The 20343-nt window shown below is 57.0% G+C and overlaps 1 protein-coding gene across 1 annotated transcript; it reads left to right on the plus strand.

The window, feature by feature from the left end:
• The first annotated feature begins 1061 nt into the window (after positions 1-1061).
• On the plus strand, positions 1062-13483 carry ASPHD2 (aspartate beta-hydroxylase domain containing 2). The gene is given in 6 exon segments (XM_048221495.2): positions 1062-1138; positions 5032-5257; positions 5259-5291; positions 5294-6125; positions 10914-11027; positions 11589-13483. Coding segments are annotated over 5 exon segments (1110 nt in total). The 5' UTR covers positions 1062-1138; positions 5032-5236; the 3' UTR covers positions 11699-13483.
• The last annotated feature ends 6860 nt before the right edge of the window (positions 13484-20343 follow it).

Consider the following 20343-nt stretch of genomic DNA (forward strand, 5'->3'; position numbering starts at 1 on the left):
ACAAATAGATTCTGGGACAGAACAGATGGATCGTGGGCCAGCCATCCTACTCCTGAGGTCCCAGCACCCGCCCATGCAGGGAGCCCCAGAGCCCTTAACATGTCCCATGACCTCTGTTAGCAGAGGTCACAGAGGAGACAGATAACTGTCTCCCACAGGCCTCAGCTGGAACATCACTTCCTCAGAGAGACCTTCGTGGGGGGCCTCCACCCCATCACATGCCTTTGCCCCACACGTTCACCCTGCCCTGGACTCTCTCTACTACCAGTCCGCGCACCAGGTGATGGTGGCCTTTACCCCTATGATTACTTGGGCACCCTCGACTCCTGGCCAGACTGAGGCTCCCCGCGGACAGGGGCCGCGTGCGCACCGCTCCCCAAGGAGCACAGGACCAGGCACAGAGAGGCTGTCCAACAGTCGCTCCTATTCAACCAAGGAGTTTTCCATGACACTAGGGATCCTGTTTGATTTACAGTTTCATTCCAAGTGCTTGAGCGGCCTTCTAAGTGAGCGGTGAAGCAATAAATAAAAGGAAGAGGGGTGTCGGGGCGAGAGGAAGTGAGGGAGGAAAGAGGGAGGGAAAGTGAAAGAGAATGGAAGGAGGAAGTGTAGGCGGGAGAGCCGGAGCAGGGACAGAGACCGGGGGCGGGGGAGCAGAGGGGCACAGAGGGAGGAACGCAGAGCGAATGAATGAACGCCTGCCCGCCCGCGCGCTCCGCCCCCGGACCCGCCGGGCAGTGCGCCCCGGGTACCCGGTCACCGCCGCTCCGGCAAAGCCACCCAAGCCGCCCCGCGCGCGGCCCGCGCGCTACTCGCCCGGGGTCCGAGCCCCGCCCCGCCCCCGCGCCGGCCCCGCCCCCGCGTCGGCCCCGCCCCGCCTGCCGCCCGCGCCCCCTCCCCGCGCCGGCCCGGCCGCGCGCGGCATTGTGGGAGTTGTGGTCCGCGCGGCCCCGCGGAGCGCAGCGCGGCGTCTGCACCGGTGGGGGCACCGGCTCGGCTCCGGCTCGGGCTCCCGCGGCGTGGGCCGGGCGGTGGCCCCGCGGGGCGGGCAGGGGGCGTCTGCTCGTCCGCGCCCTCGTGCGGCGGCGTCGCCCTGGCCCCAGCGTCCGCCCCCGCCGCCCGCGGCGCCCGGGCGCAGGTAAGCGGCGTCTTCAGGAGGCTGCGGGGCGAGGGGGGTTATGGGGGGGGGGGGACGGCGCTGCCGGGCGGCCACCCCCCTACACGGGAGAGGGGGAGGAGGCGGGGGCCGGACGGCTGCAGGCCCGCGGTCCCCACGCCTGGCGGCGGCGCGGCCACTGGAGATGCTCGGGGACGCCGGCGCCCGCCCGCGCCCCGCATCCCGGCCCGGCCAAGGGGCCCCGCCGCCCAGCGCTCGCTACGTGCTGAGCGCCGCCGCCGGGCTGTGTTGGCGGCGGGCCGGGCTGCACCTTCCTTGGAGCCCCTGCCCCATCGCGGCACCCCCGCCCTCTTCGTGACCCTTCTCCCCGCTCCCTTTCCTTGCCTGCTCTCCCCCTCCCCCCAGCCCTGAGCGTCACCCACTTCCCATATTTTCCGCGGTGACCCTCCTCCCCTGTCCCATGAGCTATCACCATAAGCCACCTTCCCTAGTCTTTAGCCGATTGCCCACTTTTCCTGTCAATATTCACCTTTCCGTGGTCCCATCCCCCTCCTCCCCTGACCTCCTGGTGGTCACCATCTGTGTTAACCCATCCGTTGCTCCCCCCTTTTCCCCCCACTCTCCAGAGTGGGTGGATGCTGAAAAAGCCGGCCCAGAAAGTGAGGAGGAGAGGTCTCCAGTTGCCCACAGGGAGGGCTGGTCCCAGGGTATAGTTTACTGGGTCCTGGGTGGAAAGGGTGACCTGCATCACACACACACCTTGCCCTGCTCCTAGGGGGTCTTCTAGGATGGCCTGGCCACACCCTGAGAGTGACCAGAAGCTCTTGAGCATGGGGGCAGCCTCTTGGATTGTAAGGTGAGCGGCATTAGCCAGGTTGGAGCTGAGGCTGTTCCCCAGATGTTCATCGTATCAGAAGTTACATTTCATTGACTTGCTCACCAGTTGGCCGTGAATTTGGACCCTATTCCCCAGAGCTGACTGACCTTTACGATCAGAGTTCTTAAAGGGCAGAACTGCAGTGACTAGTCCCTGTCCCTAAGGAGGACAAACATGAAGCAGATGCAAACGATCAGATGTGTGAAGGAAACTGGAAGTTACTGAGCCAGGAACTGGGGAGGGGGAGAGAATCCATGCCCTTCCCACTGGAGCGTTGGTGGTTGTCACTGGGTGCCTTGAGGGTCAAATGGTGGAACCAGTAGTTAATAAGCTGCCAGTCACCCTGCAAATATAAGGGTTTTTTTAGTGTCACATGTCGCATTTCAGTCCACCTCTGGGCTCAGGGGCCTGGCAGTGTGTTTTGGCTAAAACGAAGCGCGGCAGGTAAGAAAAGTCCTAACTTTGGCTCTCAGTGCCTTTTATGAGAACAGGAGCCAAAGCTGGGTTCAGGGCATCCGAATCTTTTGCTGCCTTGTGTTTATAGCTCAGCCTAGGGAGCGCTCATGGCTGGCGTTGTCTAGAACGAGGCTTCCCCCAGGAGGGGGGTGAGCCGCAGGGGTGTCTGGTCGAGAGATCCCCTCAGCATCCACCCTGTCTTCCCGGTTTTCACTGTGCTTGAGTTAAGTGATTAGCAGGGCTGATGGGGACTGACACTTAACAGGTGTTTGTTAAATTATCACCATCTCACTTCTCATGAAGAGAAACCTCTTCTCCTGAGAGACCGAGTTTCAAAGTTCCAGTTAGAGGTTGAATGGGGTTGGGGGGGGGGGGGGGAGTCCTTTTAGTAAAAGTGGTTGTTTATCACACAGATGACAGTTTCACACTGAATTTCAGGAATCTCGGGCTTCTGGTTGGGAGACAGGCTTGCAAACAAAACATGGGAAAATCATCCCAGATTTTCTTTCCCTTCCCCTTTTAGGGAACATGTGCCAGTTATGGTATCGCTAGGAGAGAACCAGGGGCACAGAAGGGTCTGTTTCCATCCAGTGGGGCCCAGATCTGTGAAGAAATTGAGAACGTGTGAGGGAAAAAAAAAAAAAAAAATGGAGCTGCTAGCCTCCCCACTCTTGTATTTTTCCTAGAAACATAAAAACGGCCATGAATATTTAGCGTGTGTGTTTTTGACTTGCTAAACATTATAGTCAAATGATTCTTAATCCAACCTTAGCTGGGAAGATGCAAGTAGGCAGTTAATGAGCACCTAAGGTTTCTCTTTCATTTTCAGCCTTGCGAGTCTGGGGACAGTTCAGATGCATAGCAACGAGAGTGTCCAGAATTTGCCTTTAGGGTCCCTAGTGCTGAGATTAACCTGTCCACAATGCCCCTCCTTTGCTTTGCTGGCGGATCAACATGGAGTGCCACACGTCTAAGCACATAGTAAATGTTTGTTGTGACGTCCTAAGTGCTTTACACCTGTCGTCACTCACCTCCATCTGGGAGATGAGCATGGCCCTGTCTTAGAGATGAAGGAACTGGGAGGGAGGGGACGTGTCCCGGCCAGGGTCTAGCCCACCTCCAGTTTGGGTCCTTGGCCTCTCTGCCACCTCGCAAGAATTTTCTGGCCAAATGTGTCCCCAGAGAAAGGAGAGGGCACAGCTTTCCCAGTTTTTCAGTTGCCTTCTGTTCCCAAGAGAGAAGGTAGTGCACGGAATGATTTTTCTGAATTTTTCGGCCCCTCGCGCTGAGAGAGTGTGTTAGGCTTGTGGGAGATTGTAGATCTGGCTGTTCTCAGGTTAGAAAAAGCAGGCTGGACAAAGGGTCTCAGCTGGGAAACACGGCCGGGGTTTTGTAGACACGGGCAGCATGACTGCTGGGCTCTGATCAGACTTTCAGATTATTAGGGTAACCAGGGTGCCAGACGCTGGCCCTAACCATTGGTGGGATACTTGGCATAGCGCTCCCGTCTGTTTTGGAGACAAGAGACCTGAAAGGGCTTCTGTTTCCATTTTCCCCCATCACTTCCTTTCCTAACCTGTGGGTGAGACCATGGAGTAGTCTCGCAAGTGGGTAGACAGAAATGCCCCGTGTCTGCCATGGGGGCGCCCCCAAGAGCCCACCTCCCCTTCCAGTTTGAGTTAAACCCAGCCTGTGTCAGAAGGGCAAGAGAGATTAAGTAAGATTGATGAAGCACCGTGAAAAGAGAAAGTAAATGGGGAACGTGCAGTTTTATGGTTTCTTTGCCATTTTAGGATTTATTTATTTTATTTTAAGTCATCTCTACGCCCACCATGGGGCTCAAGCTCATGACCCCAAGGTTGAGAGTCACACAGCCGACTGACTAAGCCAGCCATGTGCCCCTCCTTTGCCATTTTTTTAAAAAAGATTTTATTTATTTATTTGACAGAGAGAGTCAGCCAGCGAGAGAGGGAACACAAGCAGGGGGAGTGGGAGAGGAAGAAGCAGGCTCCTAGTGGAAGAGCCTGATGTGGGGCTCGATCCCAGAACGCTGGGATCACGCCCAGAGCCGAAGGCAGACGCTTAACGACTGTGCCACCCAGGTGCCACCCAGGCGCCCCTCCTCCTTTGCCATTTTTAAAATGCTTTTGAATCCACATCTCTCTGTAAAGGTACAGAGACTTAAGGAGAACAAGTATTTGTGAAACACCTACTATGCATAGACATCAGCCTGCAGTCAGCTGGGGTGCGTGTTCCTGCCCTGGCCACATGAACTTGGATGAGGTGTGTGACCTCTCAGGGCCTTGGTTTCCCTACCTGTAAAATGGGTCTGATCACACCCCCTGAAGATGACACAGAATAGGTGGGGCTTGTGTCATTGTCAATACTGGATGCAAATTATGCACCACTGGCCTCTGGGAAACGGGGCGGTGTGGTAAAATGGGGAGAGAACACGTAAGATTGAAAAGTGTGTCCCCTACCCACAAGGACCTTCCAGAATGATCTGGGATTTTACTTTTCAGTTGAGGATCTTTCCAGGTATGAAAATTTATGCTGGTTTACTTTTCTTTTCTCATCTCAGGTTTGAAAATTGTTTCACGGTGACCGACCCCACTTGCTAGTGTGACAGAAAGCAGCTCCTTCCACCCAACCTGCAGTGACTTTTTGCCGGGAGCAGAGTGGTGAGCCCAGACGTGGGTCAATGCCACCCTTGGCAGAATCCGAGGAACAGTGGCAGCCATGCCTCCCCCGGCCCCAGCCGCCCCTTCCCCCCCACGCTAAGCTGCATGGTGTGGGTGCCCTTGGGATCCCCCGAGGACTGACTGTCTGACCTTGCTTCACCCCCTCCCAACGTCAACTCCCCCAAGATGTCACTAGAGTGGCTGGTGGCCTGGAGCTGGTCGCTGGACGGCCTGCGGGACTGCATCGCCACGGGTATCCAGTCGGTGCGGGACTGCGACACCACCGCTGTGGTCACCGTGGCCTGCCTGCTGGTCCTGTTCGTGTGGTACTGTTACCACGTGGGCCGCGAGCAGCCGCGGCCCTACGCGTCCGTCAACTCCCTGATGCAGGGCGCAGACGCCAACGGGCTGCAGAACGGCTACGTGTACTGCCAGTCCCCCGAGTGCGTGCGCTGTGCACACAACGAGGGCCTCAACCAGAAGCTCTACCACAACCTGCAGGAGTACGCCAAGCGGTACTCCTGGTCCGGCATGGGCCGCATCCACAAGGGCATCCGCGAGCAGGGCCGCTACCTCAACAGCCGGCCCTCCATCCAGAAGCCCGAGGTCTTCTTCCTGCCCGACCTCCCCACCACGCCCTACTTCTCCCGGGACGCGCAGAAGCACGACGTGGAGCTGTTGGAACGGAACTTCCAGACCATCCTGTGCGAGTTCGAGACCCTGTACAAAGCGTTCTCAAACTGCAGCCTCCCGCAAGGATGGAAAATGAACAGCACCCCCAGCGGGGAGTGGGTCACCTTTTACTTGGTCAGTCAGGGGGTTTGCGTTCCCAGGAACTGCAGGAAGTGCCCACGGACGTACCGCTTGCTCGGAAGCCTTCGGACCTGTATTGGGAACAATGTTTTTGGGAACGCGTGCATCTCCGTGCTGAGCCCGGGGACCGTGATAACGGAGCACTATGGACCCACCAACATCCGCATCCGGTGCCACTTAGGTATGTCGCGGGGACGGGGTCTCAGTGCGCGGCCCGCCTGCTGCGGCCGCCCAGGCAGCCAGAATCGTGCCCGTTCACGCTCTGCACTGTACTTCTGTCATTGATGAATTGTGTGCAAACGTTTTTGACCGCGGAGATTGAGTGAGAAAAGGAACCGGTGAGCAGTATGACCCGACAGAAGGTCTGTCCGGGGGAACCTTCTGCGGTGATGGAAATGGTCTCCATCTGCCCTGTCCACGTACGGTAGCCACTAGCCACGTGTGGCCACGTAGTGCTCGAAATGTGGCTGCTGCCGGCGAGGAAGGGGGTTCTTCCCTTCCTCCAGACCTCGAGAGGCCCCCGTGGCTCGCGTCTACCGTATTGGGCAGTGCGGCTCGAGAGCCAGAGGCTTATCGTATCGATCACCGAGGTTCATGCTGACATCCGGGCAGCTGTGAAAGATGCTGCTAGTGCTTTCTGCATCAAGGGGGACGTCGTGCTTGGTGTTAACGCTGAGCGTATTCAGGTTCTAGGGCAATCGGTAACGCGCGCGGCAGTGGTTTGGAGAACGGGGTCGGCGTCAGCCGGGCCGTGTTTGCATCCCAGCCCCACCGCCTGCTGGCTGTGTTCCTTGGGGCAAGTCACTTCACCTCCCCAGACCTCCGTGTCCTCCGTTAGGAAGGAGAGGTCAAAAGCTCCCCCCCCACGGCCCGTGAATTACTTGGAGGGTCTGATGAGCAAGAACGTGGGTTGTGAGGCGTTGACTCCCACGGAGCCAGACGTGGAGTACGCACCTTGAGGTAGGCTTCACCACAGCTCAGTGCACAGGGATGTTTGTTCCCCAGAATGCCTTGTTCCTGGTTACTGGGGCGACGCACCCCCAGGCAGCACCCCAGAACCCCGGGCAGGGTCGGCTTCAGGAGGTTCGCAGCGCTGGCTGCCTTGGCTTCGGAACAGAGGAGGAAAAGGCTCACGCAGAGGAAGCCCGATCCAGGCTGGGGCCGGGGGACTCCTAGGTGTTCTCTAGTGGAACCTCAGGGCAGCCGGGGGGACCTGAGCTGGACGCCCCGGGCCCTCCAGCCCCGCTTCCCCCGGAGCACTCTGCTTCCCCTGCCCCACGTGGGGGTCCTGAGCAGGATGTGACGTGGACAGAGGGCTTTGCCGCTTTAACAAACAACTAGATTCGAGCACTTGACACCGTGAGTGTTTCAAGAGCAGACGCAGGACAGGGCAGAGGCGCCAGAGGAGGTGGCCTGGCTCCGTGCTCAGTCTCTCCGTGCCTCGGTTTCCCCATCTGTAAAATGGGGAGGTAGCGCTTACCTCGCGATTGCTGACAGGGTTCAATAAATGGTATCTTCTGAGGCTGCTTGGCGTGGACAGCGGTGGTAGCCAGTAGCTTCTGGGGTGAAACCCGTGCTGGACGGTCTAAGAAGGGATCCCTAAGACCTAGGCCCTCAGGAAATAGTGGGAAACGATCGGGCTTCAGAAGCAAGCACCCCCGGACTCAGCTCTGTCAGCCCTATCTGCTGAGTGATCTTGGCTGGGACCCCGAAACTCTGAGCCTCTAGCACAGACGTAACGGTACGTGCCTGGGCAGCCTGCCGGGGCCGCCAGGGTGGAACAGAGGAACCTTCCCCCTGAGCTCCGGACGTGGCTGGCTGCAGAGTCTAGGGTAAGGGCCGAGGTCGGACAAGTTGGGTGGGAGTGAGCCGAGGTGGGGGGGCGGTTTGCCCATGCCCGGCTTCGAGATTGAGGCTGTGGGTCATGGGGAGCAACGCTGTGCTTTCTTCAAAGGTTTTCTTTGGATGTTTTTCAAAAGCTTCTGAGTGACCCGGAAGGAAGGGCATTTGCGGACTGCAGTAGAACCCAGGCGGGTGTGTTGAGTAGCAAGGGGAGGTGGCAGAAGACCTAGGCTTTGCCTCCTGTGCACGAACGCCTGTTATGCACCTGTGCCGTGCATGTGTGAGTGTAAACCCTGCCCACACAGGCCCTCGGTACGACCTGACACTCCCGTCCCAGCCCAGCTCGTTCTTGCCACCAGAAAAACTGGGCCGTGTCATGTTCTCTTGGAAGGAGTCCCGCTGGACTGTGGCCGCTTCCCCGTGGCCAGGGCAAGCTCCCTGCTTGGGTGTGCTCAGCGTTTCCTTCTTTCCACTGGCAGACGCACGTTGTATCCATCTGGAAATGAAACAAAGGTGGGTTCAGCCCCCGTGACCTTGGGTGTTGCCAGAGAGGGAGTGTGCCCGGCCCATCCGTGGCGGCCCCACCTCTGCCAGTCTGTCTGGCTGGAGTGCAGGAGGCACGGGCAGTGCCTGAACCCGGCTCTTGAACTGCCAACCCTTGTCCCCTTTTGCTGCCTTCCGTCGGAGTTGTGACCTGCGGAGCCGTCCCCGCAGACACCCGAAACCCCAGCCACGGTGTGCATCCCCCCAGTCCTTTCATCTGCCAAGGACCACTCTGAGCTACCTCTAGAGGTGACGTCACTCAGTCTGGACCCCACGTAGCGCCGTGGGGACAGCTCCGGCCGTGGGGCTGGGACGTCCCGACCGCACGGCCGCAGACCTCCAGTAAGCGACCTCCGACGCTCGAGGCAGATTGACTGGGGAGGCAGATGTCCTTCCACATGGCCAACCCTCAGGAAAGGGTAGATGAAAGTGCACGAGCGTATTCAGCAAATTCTTGCTCAAGAAGCACAATCAGACTGTCATTGCCTTTCACGTGCACGTGGTTGGGTTTCCAGGCCGTGGAGCTGGGCGGAACTGGCGGAGCAGCTTGTGTTCGCCTTGCCCCCCCCCCCGAGTGCCAGCCTCCAGCCTCCTGAAGTGGGGGCCACTGGCGCCCGGAGCCCTTTCTGCACCCTTGACCTGCCTCGTTGAGTGGTTGGTGGGGACAAGGAGCAAGCCCTCAGCCAGAGGATGGGCCCCTCTCCATCCCCAAGACCCACCTGAACGCTCTCTCTGGGAGAGTATTGATCATTTCTGCCAACTAAGCTGGTTCATGGGCAGTAGGCAGGAAGGGGGGGCCGCTGGAAGGCCGGGGCACAGTGAAGGGGAAGGCAGAAGAAAGTAAGCAGGGGGCTGTCAAGCCAGCAGGCCAGACCATTTTTCTGTTATGCCGTGGTGCATGGTGATGAATCATTTAGTGGCACAGAGAAAGGAGAGCTGCTTTCTGAAGCCCTGGGGTGGAGGGTCCCCGCAGAGAACCACCAAGTCCTAACGGCCTCGTCCACCTCTACCAGTCAGCAAGGGCTCTCTTCCTCCAGGCCCATCGCAGCCCTACCCCCCCCCATCAGGTTGTTACCAGTAGTGGGGGATGAGAGATCACGCTTCCAGAGTCAGAACGGCCCTTCTCGCCTGATTCAGTGAGATGTCCTCTTGAGAGCAGAAACATTAGCTACAAGAGTGGACAACCACTTTCATACCACGGCTACTGACATGTCCGGTGTCAAAAGAGCCAGTTCTGCAGAGCCAGACGGGTTTGGATTCAAACCTCAGGTGCCCACCAGGACCAAATAGCAGACCTCTGGCAGGTCCCGTCTCTTCCCTGAATCTCAGCCGCTCCATCTGGAGAGGGGGTGAAGGGATGTCTGAAAAGTGCTGGTTTAGCCCAGACCCGCACTCGGGCAGTCCGTATGTTCTCGGTGGCAAGGACAGTGGTCACATAGCCCTGACGGTAAGTACGCTACTGTACCCCCTTTACAGGCTCAGAGAGGTGAAGTGACTGGCCCAGAGCCCTGCGGCACCCCCAGGTCCTCTGTCCTTGCCACTCCGCCGTGCGGCCTCTGTGAATTCCTCCTGCACACATGCTGGAGCTGTCTGTTTCCCATTCAAGGGGCGCATTAAAATGCCTGTTAGCGAGAACTCTGTTTCGTGTTTGTCCTAAGGAGTCGGTTGGGGGGAGGGGGTGCAGTGCCACCTGGTCCTGCATCATGGCTTTACCAGTAGTCCCTGAAGAAGGACAAGACCGACCCCGATCGCACCCCCTCTGCCAGGGCCCTACTTACTCCCGATGCGTCCTTCCTGAGAGCCGTCGGGCCCACCCAGCCCATCAGGAATCTGCCCGATGGCTGCGGTGGTGTCTTCGTTTACAGACGTCCAGGCAGGGACAGGGGCCGGGTGTGTCCTCAGATCCTGGGGCGGGAGACGGGGAGGTGAAAGTGGCTGCATGACAGCATTTCGGCCAGGCCCGCCTTCCGCGGTGAAGCACCCGAGCTTGGCACCAGCTGCCTGCCGTCGTCAGCGTAGGGCTCCTTACGAAGGTGTAGGCCTCTTTCCCTGCGGAGCTCAGGCACGGCCTTAGGGGTGACCTCCAGTGTCCCAGAGGGAAGCCGGAGGAGCTTAGACTAAGAACATGCCATCCTCAGGCCCCAACATGTATTTCAAGCTTGGAACCCAAAGAGGAGGTCACGGTTCCATTTCAAGCAAAACAGCCCTGGAGAGTGGGCTATAATAAACAGAGTTATTGGGCCAGGCGGGTTCTGAACCTGGCCTTCCTCGATTAACGGGGTGGAGGGGGGCTCCCACAGATGGGCTTCAGGAGTCTCAGAAGTGCAGTGCACGCCTTGGCTAAATAGCCCATGACCCAGAACAGATGAAACCAATGGAGAAATGCGCACTTCCAGGGAGCTCCGTGACAGTCGGGGTCCACAGCCTGTATTTGCTCTGTCGAAGCACCCCACCCCCACCCCACACAGGGCTCCGAGGGGTGAGGCAGAAGGTCGGACGCTTCAGAAGTTGAGAATTCACACCAAAACAGGCCAGCCCCCAACCCATCTGCCTTCATTCTCTTTTCTCTGCGTTTCCCCCTAAGGTCTCAAAACTCCAAGTGGCTGCGAGCTGGTGGTGGGGGGAGAGCCCCAGTGTTGGGCAGAAGGACGCTGCCTCCTCTTCGATGACTCTTTCCTGCACACTGCATTCCATGAAGGTGAGTGGTGCCTTTTTTTTTTTTTTTAAGTTATAGACTTTCTTTTTTAGCACAGTTAGGTTTCCAGAAAAATCGAGTGGAAAGTGTATACCACCCACCCCGCATACAGTTTCCCCTTTTGTTACCATCTTTCGTTAGGGTGGTACGTCTGTTAGAAGCGACGAGCCAGTATTGACACGGCATTATTAATGAAACTCTGTAGTCTCCATGAGGGTTCACCCTTGCAGCTGTTCGTTCTGTGGGTTTTGACAAACATATAGTGACACAGATCCGCCCTGAAAGGATCATACGGAAGAGCTTCACCGCCCTAAAAACCCTCTGTGCTCCGCCTACCACTTACTCATCCCTGCCTCCCTCTGCCCCTCTCCTTTCATACGCTCCGCCCAGAACCTTATGAAGCCTGATAACATTCTTCTTCAGAGAGGAGGAGATCTTCTGATCCATGCCAAGGGACAGGAGGGGTCCCTGCCTGAAAGCTAACTGTGTGGGGTCCAGCATTGCATGGGTCCTGGCTCCGGGATGGTTCGAACCTCTCCTCTTTCGCGCCCCTCCCCCTCCCAGGTTCAGCGGAGGATGGCCCACGGGTGGTTTTCATGGTGGATTTGTGGCATCCCAATGTGGCAGCAGCCGAACGGCAGGCCCTGGATTTCATCTTTGCTCCGGGACGATGAGACCCATTTCCCGTGCTGGAGTCGGCGACAGTGGCCGCGGGTCAACCTGGGCAGACTGGGGTACAGTCCAGCCCCCCGCCTGTGCTGTGATTCCATGCTCCAAAACCTGCCTCACCAGAAAGTTCTTATTTGGGGTTTTGAGATCACGTGGGGTCCCTCTTTCCTTTGGTTATTGTAAATGGGCAATTCTCAGCTTGTATCTCCTTAGAGTTTTCTTTTCTTCCCCTTCCAGTCATTTGCTTCTGCGATTCTTTTCTGCCTAATAGTGCGTTACTTTGCTCTGTGACCAGGGGCCTCCGTGCCCTTGGTGTGACTGTCGTCTGTGCCATGTTGCGTACCTGGTTTTTTTCAGTGCTCTGGAATAGAGTAAGCAAGGGGTTATCTGTCTGAATGTAATCACGTAAAAACTCCTTGTGGTCATCTTAAAAGAAAAACAGACGACACAGAACAAAAAAACTGCAAACCGGAGAGCTAGAGACCTTGGCCTCTGTTGCCGTCATGGTCACACAGGGGACCCTTCAGCCACCCCAGGGCAGGGGGGGAGTCTGCAGCCCCCACACCCGGCCGGCTTCACGGGCTGGGTGGACCCGGTCCGGGGCAGCGCGCACGGCCGGGCCTGAGCGGACTTGTCACCGTCGCTCCCCTCGCTCCCAAACCCCGTCAGGTCCCCAGTGGCGGGGAGCATCCGGCTGGTGGGACTGGAGGCTCCCGTGTAAACATTGCTTTCCTTCCAAGCTGAGACTGGTGTCCTCGAGAGCCAAGTCGGGGCTCCCACGGATCAGCTGCCGAACGTGTGATCCACTTACCTCACTGCCGACAGAAGCCCTACTGCCAAACCGGGCCAGGAACATTCCCCGTGCAGATGCTTTGAGTCCACGGTGATGAACGTTCAGACCAGCAGGTTGGCTGATAGGAGCTGTGGTGGGGTGAGACCGCGAGCTCACCAGGTGACATTCTGGCAACACCGTCCTTTGGCAAAGCTGGAATCGTCGATCTGACCAAAAAAGTGTCTGTTTTGCTTTGGAGTTCTGTTGCCTATGATTTTCCATTTCTTCGTCTGTACACATAAATGTTCAAGTGCTGGGCTCCCGAGATGGTGGAGGGGTCGGCCCCACATCTTTGCCATTGCGCAGGGGTGCATCCCGGGGGACGGCGACCTAAGGCAGGGGGGGTGTGAGCGAGGCCTTTGGGAAGACCTACAAACCCAAAAGACCCACAGCGGCGGAGCTGGCTTTTTGGTCTCCTGTGAAGGATGTGGCTGGCTGGAGGCACAAATTCTAGAAACATTCTCCTGTGACCTGAGGTGTGCAAGAGTAGCCTCCAGCCGTCCTAGAGAAGCCTTTTTTGAATCCTGTATTACGGGCAGTGGCCAACGTATAAAGGCACAGAGCGGTGCGGGGTGCATCTGGTCACACGTACAGGTCCTGTGTTCCGTCGGAACGGAAACCAGCAGCTTCCGGGAGGAGCGGCCGTGCGAAGGGACCATGACCCGAGATGCCCTAGGCAGTTACTGGCAAGTGAGCAAGGAAAACCTGTCTCCACTTGAGTAAAATCTCTACACCGATCTTTTTCCGTGAGCAGAATGCAGGACAGGGCAGCAGTTTCCAACACACCTGAAATCTTTCTACTCATTAAGTATCGTGTCGAAGAATCACCGAGGTGCATGATTTCTCTACCTACTGACTGCTCTCCGTTTACAAAGCCCACAGCCCGCACGGGTACCCGGCTACCTGAGCTCATGTGCCGTGCTGGGGGAACAGGAGATAAATAAAGGACCTTGCTGAAAACCAGAGTGAACTGCGGAAGTGGTCTTTTGGGGAAAAGAGGGCACTTGGCGGGAGCTGCTGGGAGTTTGTTGCAGAGACAGGTGGGCCCTGCAAGCGCTGGTGTATATGGTGAGTGAGGCAGGCACGCGGTTCTCAAATAACGGGCGGGGTCTAACAGCAGATCTGTGGAACGTTAAGGAGCTCTAAGGGGCGCATGGGACGGAGAACAAGGACCGTTGCTTTAGGAAGTGGGGGGGACTCAGGATTCCGTGCCAGGAGCTGGCTCCACCCAACCTTGGGCAAGTCACGGAGCCCCTGGGAGCCTCGCTGTGCTCCACTCTATAGGGCAGCAGGGAGGGTCCCCTTCCTGCCACAGTGGTTCTGAGCAGGTGCAGAGGGACAGGGGAGGAGGCGGGGCGGGTAAGGAAGAGGCAGACCAACGCATCTGATCAGTGGTGGAGGTGGCCAGGGGAACCAGCAGCTCCTTCCCACGGCCTCACTACAGGGAAGAAGCGGGTCCCTCAGCAGCTACCTTTTGAAATTTTTCCTTTTAAAGAGAGGTAGGTGATGTGGGTGGCCTGGAGCCCCAGGAGCACCGGGGCTGCCCAGTGTTTTCCCAGCAAGCTCGCTTCCAGCCGCAGTCCTGGCTGGGCTCCCTCAGCGAGCGGAAGGGAGGAGCACCACTTGCCCGGGGCTGAGATGTTTCTCGCTCTCCTGAAGTGTGCGTTGGCAACTAGGCAATTGCTAAAATAATTTACACGCTACAGCTAAGGATCCTCAAGGTGAGAAAGGGGAGCCAGCGTGCCCGCCCGCTTCAGAGGGAAAGCCCTGCTTCCATCCCGACAGAGCCGGCGCCACCTTCGAGCCCAGACCGCACAAGGTCACGTACCAGGGCTCCCAGGCACCTGCTCATTATCCCCCCGCATTTGCCCAGATCGTCTGGCGTCTGGGTTACACTTGTCACGTTGAGTGGCCTACAGCATGTAGCTGGGGAGGGGAAGGTGAGCTGATCCACCGGTTCTTGACTTTGCACAATGCAGTCACCTGGGGTGTTCTGAGAAATACTGATGCCCACACCCCACCCCCGTCCCCCAAGCATCTCATTTCTTTGTTTACGGGGTGGGGCCCGGATCTCTGTATTTGTTTTAACTCATTTCCCGCCCTGATTCTAATGTGTAGCTGGGGATAAGAGTCACTGCCCACTCAAGTGACAAAGCCTTTGAAACCAGCCAGCTCCAGGTTAAAATCTGGGCTGTGTTCCCGTGTGACACCCAGGCCACCTAACCTGGGTCTCTAGTGAATGGCCGCTGTTTTGTAACAGTCTCCTCCAACAGTCCCCTGTTGAGCCTCCTGCAAGATGTAGCATCACCCCCAGTCCTAGTTCTTGGGTTTCTAGGATCTGACCAGACCCAGCTGCAGAACTGGGCTCACCATCCAGACCCGACCCATCAGAGCCTTCCAAACCCCTGGCACTCGAATTGGGTCAGGGCTGCGGACGTGATCCGGTTCTTTGGCTAAGATCGTTGAGAAGGAAAAGCTACTTTTCATGCAGCATGGGTGGGGATCTAGTGTAAAGAAAATACGAGAGTGAAACCCACAGGGGAAAGCAGGTTGCCACCGTGTGGAGGTCACCAGGGTCCTGAATCTAGCTTTGCCTGGAACCAGCACTACCACCAGACTTGCCGGTTCCACAAGCCAATAAACTCCCTTTTTATTCTGAAGCTGAATTTGAGTTGCTTGCTCTCCCTCGCCACCAAAAAGTCCTGACCCACTCTGAGGTTCATCTATAAAATGGGCCTAACGCCTACCTTCACAGGCTGAAAGTGAGGTTCGAATAAGATAACAGTAGGTCACAGTGTGGGTGGATGGGAGGTGCTCCATACATATTTTTTAAATGTAAATAGAAGCAAAGGCTCAGTGCGAAGTGCTGTTTGCGAGGACATCGGGCCCTGCTACCAGCAGCCTCCCCCTAAGATTTACCTCCCAGCTAAATCTTGCTAACCAGATGTAAACACAGGGAACAGGACAGAATAAGGCCATATATTTTCGGGCTGCTGACAGATGGCAGTGGAAACACTCCAGCAGATTGTAGCGTTAGGTGGCAGGAGGCAACGCACACAGAGATGGTTTTACTTTCTGCCTCCTTCCCAGGCACACATGTCGGTCCTAACTTCTGATCACCTACCCTTCCCCACATTTCCCCACATCTGACGCATTAGCCACCCTGGACCCAAGGCAAGAGTGCTTTCTTCCTTGGGTACAGAGAGCTCTGTGCACTCTAGAAAATTCCTCTGCCTATATTATTATACTGTGAGTCCTTGGGGTCCAGACTGGGGTAAGCAGAGACAGTTGTGTGCATGTAACAAAAGAACCTGGGCTCAGGGCGGCAGTCGCTGTGAACAAGGTCATGGGGCCAGCTGCAGGGACGGGCTGGAGTTAGAGGCCGGGCACCAAGCCTGCGGTCTGGCAGCCTTCCGAACTCCAGCCACACATTCAGTCCTCACCTCCATGGCTGGCACAGGGAGCTCCTGGAGAGGCCATTTGTCCTCTTGGGACATGCACTGAACCCCACGTTCTGGGGGCCCCCACAATATGCCACGCCTTTACATAATTACCTTTTCCTCTCCATGCCAAAGAAGACACTGAGGTTCTAAGACACTGGGCCCTGTTTCCACAGTAGTGGGTCAGAGAGGTGTGATCTGAGCCCGGGCCCCACGTGCTGTCGTTGCCACAGGAGCCCCTGCAGGCTGGTTGGAGGGAAGACATACATAGTGCCTTTGCACCCGTGCAGGGGAGGTGCGGGCTGCTTGTCTCCCACTCCCCTCGCCCAGGCGGCCTCATGGGGTCTCGTGGTCAGGGCCCCCAGCCCTGCCCTGGGAGTGCAGGTGGGAGAAATGTAGGCACTCTGCTTGGAGCCACGCACCCACAGGCCCTCAGGTAGCGGCCTCTGGGCTCTAGCAGGATTCACGAGCACTGTGGGTTTTCTTCCCAGGAGAAAGACAGCTCATTTCAGGTGCAGACATTGAAAGTCAACAGAGAGGAAGTGTCCTTTTTCGGTCTCAAAGTCCTGAGAGCCTTTACCTTAAACTTCCCAACTTGAACAAATGCATTGAGAAAAGATCCAGAGTATTTTTTTTCTCCTCGGCCCAGTTGACAAGTGTTGATCGTACACCCTGCCCTCCCCAGTCTCCTCAAGAGGGCCCAGGGGTTGGGGTGGGGGTGTGGGGGACAGGGACTTCCCCCTCTCGTTGCCCTCCTTCTCATCCATTCAGGAGCCAGTGACCTTGCTCGTGAGAGTCCAATCCAGTCACTCCCCTGCTGCAAAGCTGCCCTTTGCCCCAGGATAAATTCCCAGCATCCCTGCAAGCACGCAGGGCTTCTCGGTGGCGGTGGCGGTGGCGGTGGCGGTGGCTCTGCGCTCTACGGCACCGCCAGGACACACGCATCACTTGCGAGGTGGGTGCGTTAGTCTCCCATGGCTGCTGTAACAAGCTGCCACAGACTTGGTGTGGTGGCCCGAAACAACGGAACTGGCTTCTCTCACACTCTGCAGGCCTAAGTCCCCAATCAGCTTCACTGCCCCCCAGTCAGTGTGTCCCCAGAGTGGCCCTCCCTCCGGAGGCTCCAGGGCAGAATCCATCCCTCGCCTCCTTAGGCATCTGGTGGCCCTGGCTTGTGGCCCTGTCACTCGTCTCCACCTCCCCGTCACCTCCTCTCAATGTAAATCGTCTTCCTCTGCCTCTCTGATAAGCAGTCTTGTGATGCCACTGGGGTAATCCAGAATATATCTGCATGTCCAGATTCTTCATCACGCCAGCAGGACCTTTAGCTTCTGAGGTAACACAGGTGCCAGGGACGAGGAGGTACCTTTGGGGGCCACCACTCACACAGAGCAAAGCATGTGGCCCCCACTCACTGCGGGGTGGGGTGTTAGGAAAGCAGTATTGGTGGGGGTGTGAAGGGCACGTCAGCTGCTTTGGAAAGGACCACCGTGGGGTTAGCACTTGAGAGAGAGACAAACAGGTGACGGCTGCCAGGCTCCAGGGGCTACTGCTGTCAAGGTGACAAGAGCCAGTGAGCCTGGATGCTTCTCTCCAGCGGGGACACAGTTTGATGGGGCTCAACGGCCCCCGCTAGGGACAAGAGGCCCTTTCCCGGCAGCAATCTGAATGCCACTATGAATCGCGCCAAGGGAACTTGATCCTTGAGGTTCGCAAGTAGTCGATGCCGGACAACCGGAATGGACTGACCCAAAACAGACCCCTTCCCTTCCTCTCCATCCTGTGTTCCTTGCTCGCATGTTGTCCAGGGTGATGGGGGCACTCTGGTGTCACCTGTAAATCAAGGCAGGGCAGGTTCCATCCTGCAAATGCCACCTCCCTGGGGGAGGACCACCCTGGGGGCCCAGGGCCCACTCCAGCAGAAGGGCCCCTGCTCTGGGGAGCCTCGAGTCTAGAGGCTAATTTTGAGGATATGGGCCTGGGACTGTCAGGAAGTGATGTCCTCACAGCCACCAGAACCTCTGCAGAATTGAACAGGAAGACGGGGGGTTGAGTGCTGCGCTTCCAGCGGCCTCTGGACCCCAGTCACGGTCAAGGCTGCTGCTGAGCTCGCGGAGCCGAGCTCCACTGCAGATAATAAATGGGGCCAGAGAAGCACAGGGAAGGGGTGTGCCTGCACGTGTTTGCGGACCCAAGCTTTCCTGAATTAATCCGGATGGATGAGACTCGGGAGGAGGGGTCCTTTTCCATACACAAGGACTAGGATGTGTAAAGTCCCATCTTGGCGGAGAGAAGAAGGTTCACAGCAGAAATGACTTTATGAAGCTGTCTTTTCTGGTCTGGTGCAGGGGGACTGTGGCTGAGGGCAGGTGGGCAATGTGCCAAAGCAGCCACGGCTGAGAGTCCAGAGCACTGGCTGGGGTGACAGAATGCTGTTCAAGGCTTCGGGAACAGTGGAAATGCACACTAGGGGAGGGCGCTCTCCGGGCCGACCCCCCAGCTCTTGGACAAGAAAGGTGAGGGGGCTGACCACTCCCCCTCTTCCTCCTGCCTGCTATTCCTTCCCAGCTCTAAGACGTGCTTCCTAGGACTGAGGAATGGTCATCCAGAGGGACCTTCCCAGCTTCCCCCACGCTGCTGCCCACCCTCGAGCCCCACCTGAGGAGTTTCCTCAACCTGCTGGGGAAAGCTTCACTGCCCACGCACCTCCTCCACGGGCCTCCCAGACAAGCGGGCCGGGCCAGGGTGGGGCCAGGAAGGCTGGGGGCTTCGGGTCATTTGGGTGGCTGTCCATTTTCAGAGGCGGGCAGCCTGCATGGGGGCACCTAGGAGGCTGGAGGAAGAAAGCTGAGGGAATGCTCACAGTATCTTCCTGTTGTCCAGCCCAGCTTTCCCCGGTGGGAAAGGGGGTAGCTGGGATCTGAGCCTACAGCTTCGTCTAGCATTTGGCTAAGGGGCCCCCTGTGCCAAAGCTGTAAGGACTCTAGTTTGGTGGACGGGCTATCAGTACACAGGTGTCTTAATGAGCTCTCACTGTGTGACAAATGATCCCCAGACGGTGGCTCAGAAGCACATGCATTTATTATGTCACATGCTTTTGAAAGACTGGGAATTCAGAAGCAACTTAGCTTGACGGTCCCGGTTCAGTTTCTCATTAGGCTGCACTCATCTGAAGGCTTGACCGGGGCGGGAGCAAGAAGGCTCTCTCACATGGCTGTGGGCAGGAGACCCTCACCAGAGGGGCTATCCATGCGCTGTGTGAATGCGTCTCCCAAAGGAGACGAACCAAGAGAGGGATGGAAGCCACCACGTGCTGTGTAACCTGCTCCCAGAAGTCATCCTGTCGTTTTTACCACGTTCTATTTGTTAGAAGCAAATCGCTAAGTACAGCCCCCTGCTCAAGGGAGGAGGTATAGGTCCCTAATTTGTAATGAAGAATTTGCGGATGTATTTCGAAAGGACCATTGTGTGTGGGTCTTCGCATTCTGCTGTGTTGATCTCATGTTCTCTGGTGACTGGTAAGACTTCATTTTGGGGTAAGGTCTAAAGAGGAAGCATCATGGATTCTCAGAAACAAAGGCATTTTGTCTTAAGAGTGTTTTTAGGCTCAATGGCAGCTCTGAGAAGACAGATGGGGAGAGAGGTTTCTGGAAGCAGACCCAGTAAGATGTCTGTAGATGGCATGACATCTAAGAAAGGGCCCAGTGACAGCCAAGTGATTTTTCTTGTGAAACAGACCTGCTTTGGAAGAGTCCTTGAACTCAGGCAGTTAGCTGAGCTGGGAGTGGGCAGACGAAAACGGGTTATGTCATGTTTCAACACGTGACAGGTTGTAATGTCACTGAGCTCAAATCTGGGGACTTCAGAATTCCAGAGCCCCAGTGAGCAAAAGGAAAAGTGTGGCTGCTTAAAAATAACCCCACAACAGAAAAGGGCCGTGTGATGTGTCAGTCAGTCGTGGGAAGATTCCCTGACGGCGTGGCACAGAGGCTTGTAACGAATTTCTTCTTGGAGAACTTAGCAGAGCAGTAGGGCAGTATGCATTTACCCTCGCTTAGGGTATGACCCTCTTCCATCTGGGAAGGTGGTCCTCTTAGGCCAGCCAGTGGCGGGAGCGACCCCGAGGAGGAAAGGTAACTGGGCCTGTGTGCTGGGCCAGCCACACTGAAGCCAGATGGCTGGCCGCAGTCCGTCACCCTTGTGGACACACCAGTCAGGAGTGCGTCCCTCCTCACCGGCCCGCACCTGATCAGACAAGGCTAAGAGAACAGTGTCCATGCCAAACACACACACACACACACACACACACACACACACACACAAATATCTTAACCCTTACCTTCACTTTGTCACTAGAGATGTTAGCATTACTCACAAC

This window comes from Ursus arctos, unplaced genomic scaffold (assembly GCF_023065955.2).
Source record: "Ursus arctos isolate Adak ecotype North America unplaced genomic scaffold, UrsArc2.0 scaffold_34, whole genome shotgun sequence".
Taxonomy (NCBI): domain Eukaryota; kingdom Metazoa; phylum Chordata; class Mammalia; order Carnivora; family Ursidae; genus Ursus; species Ursus arctos.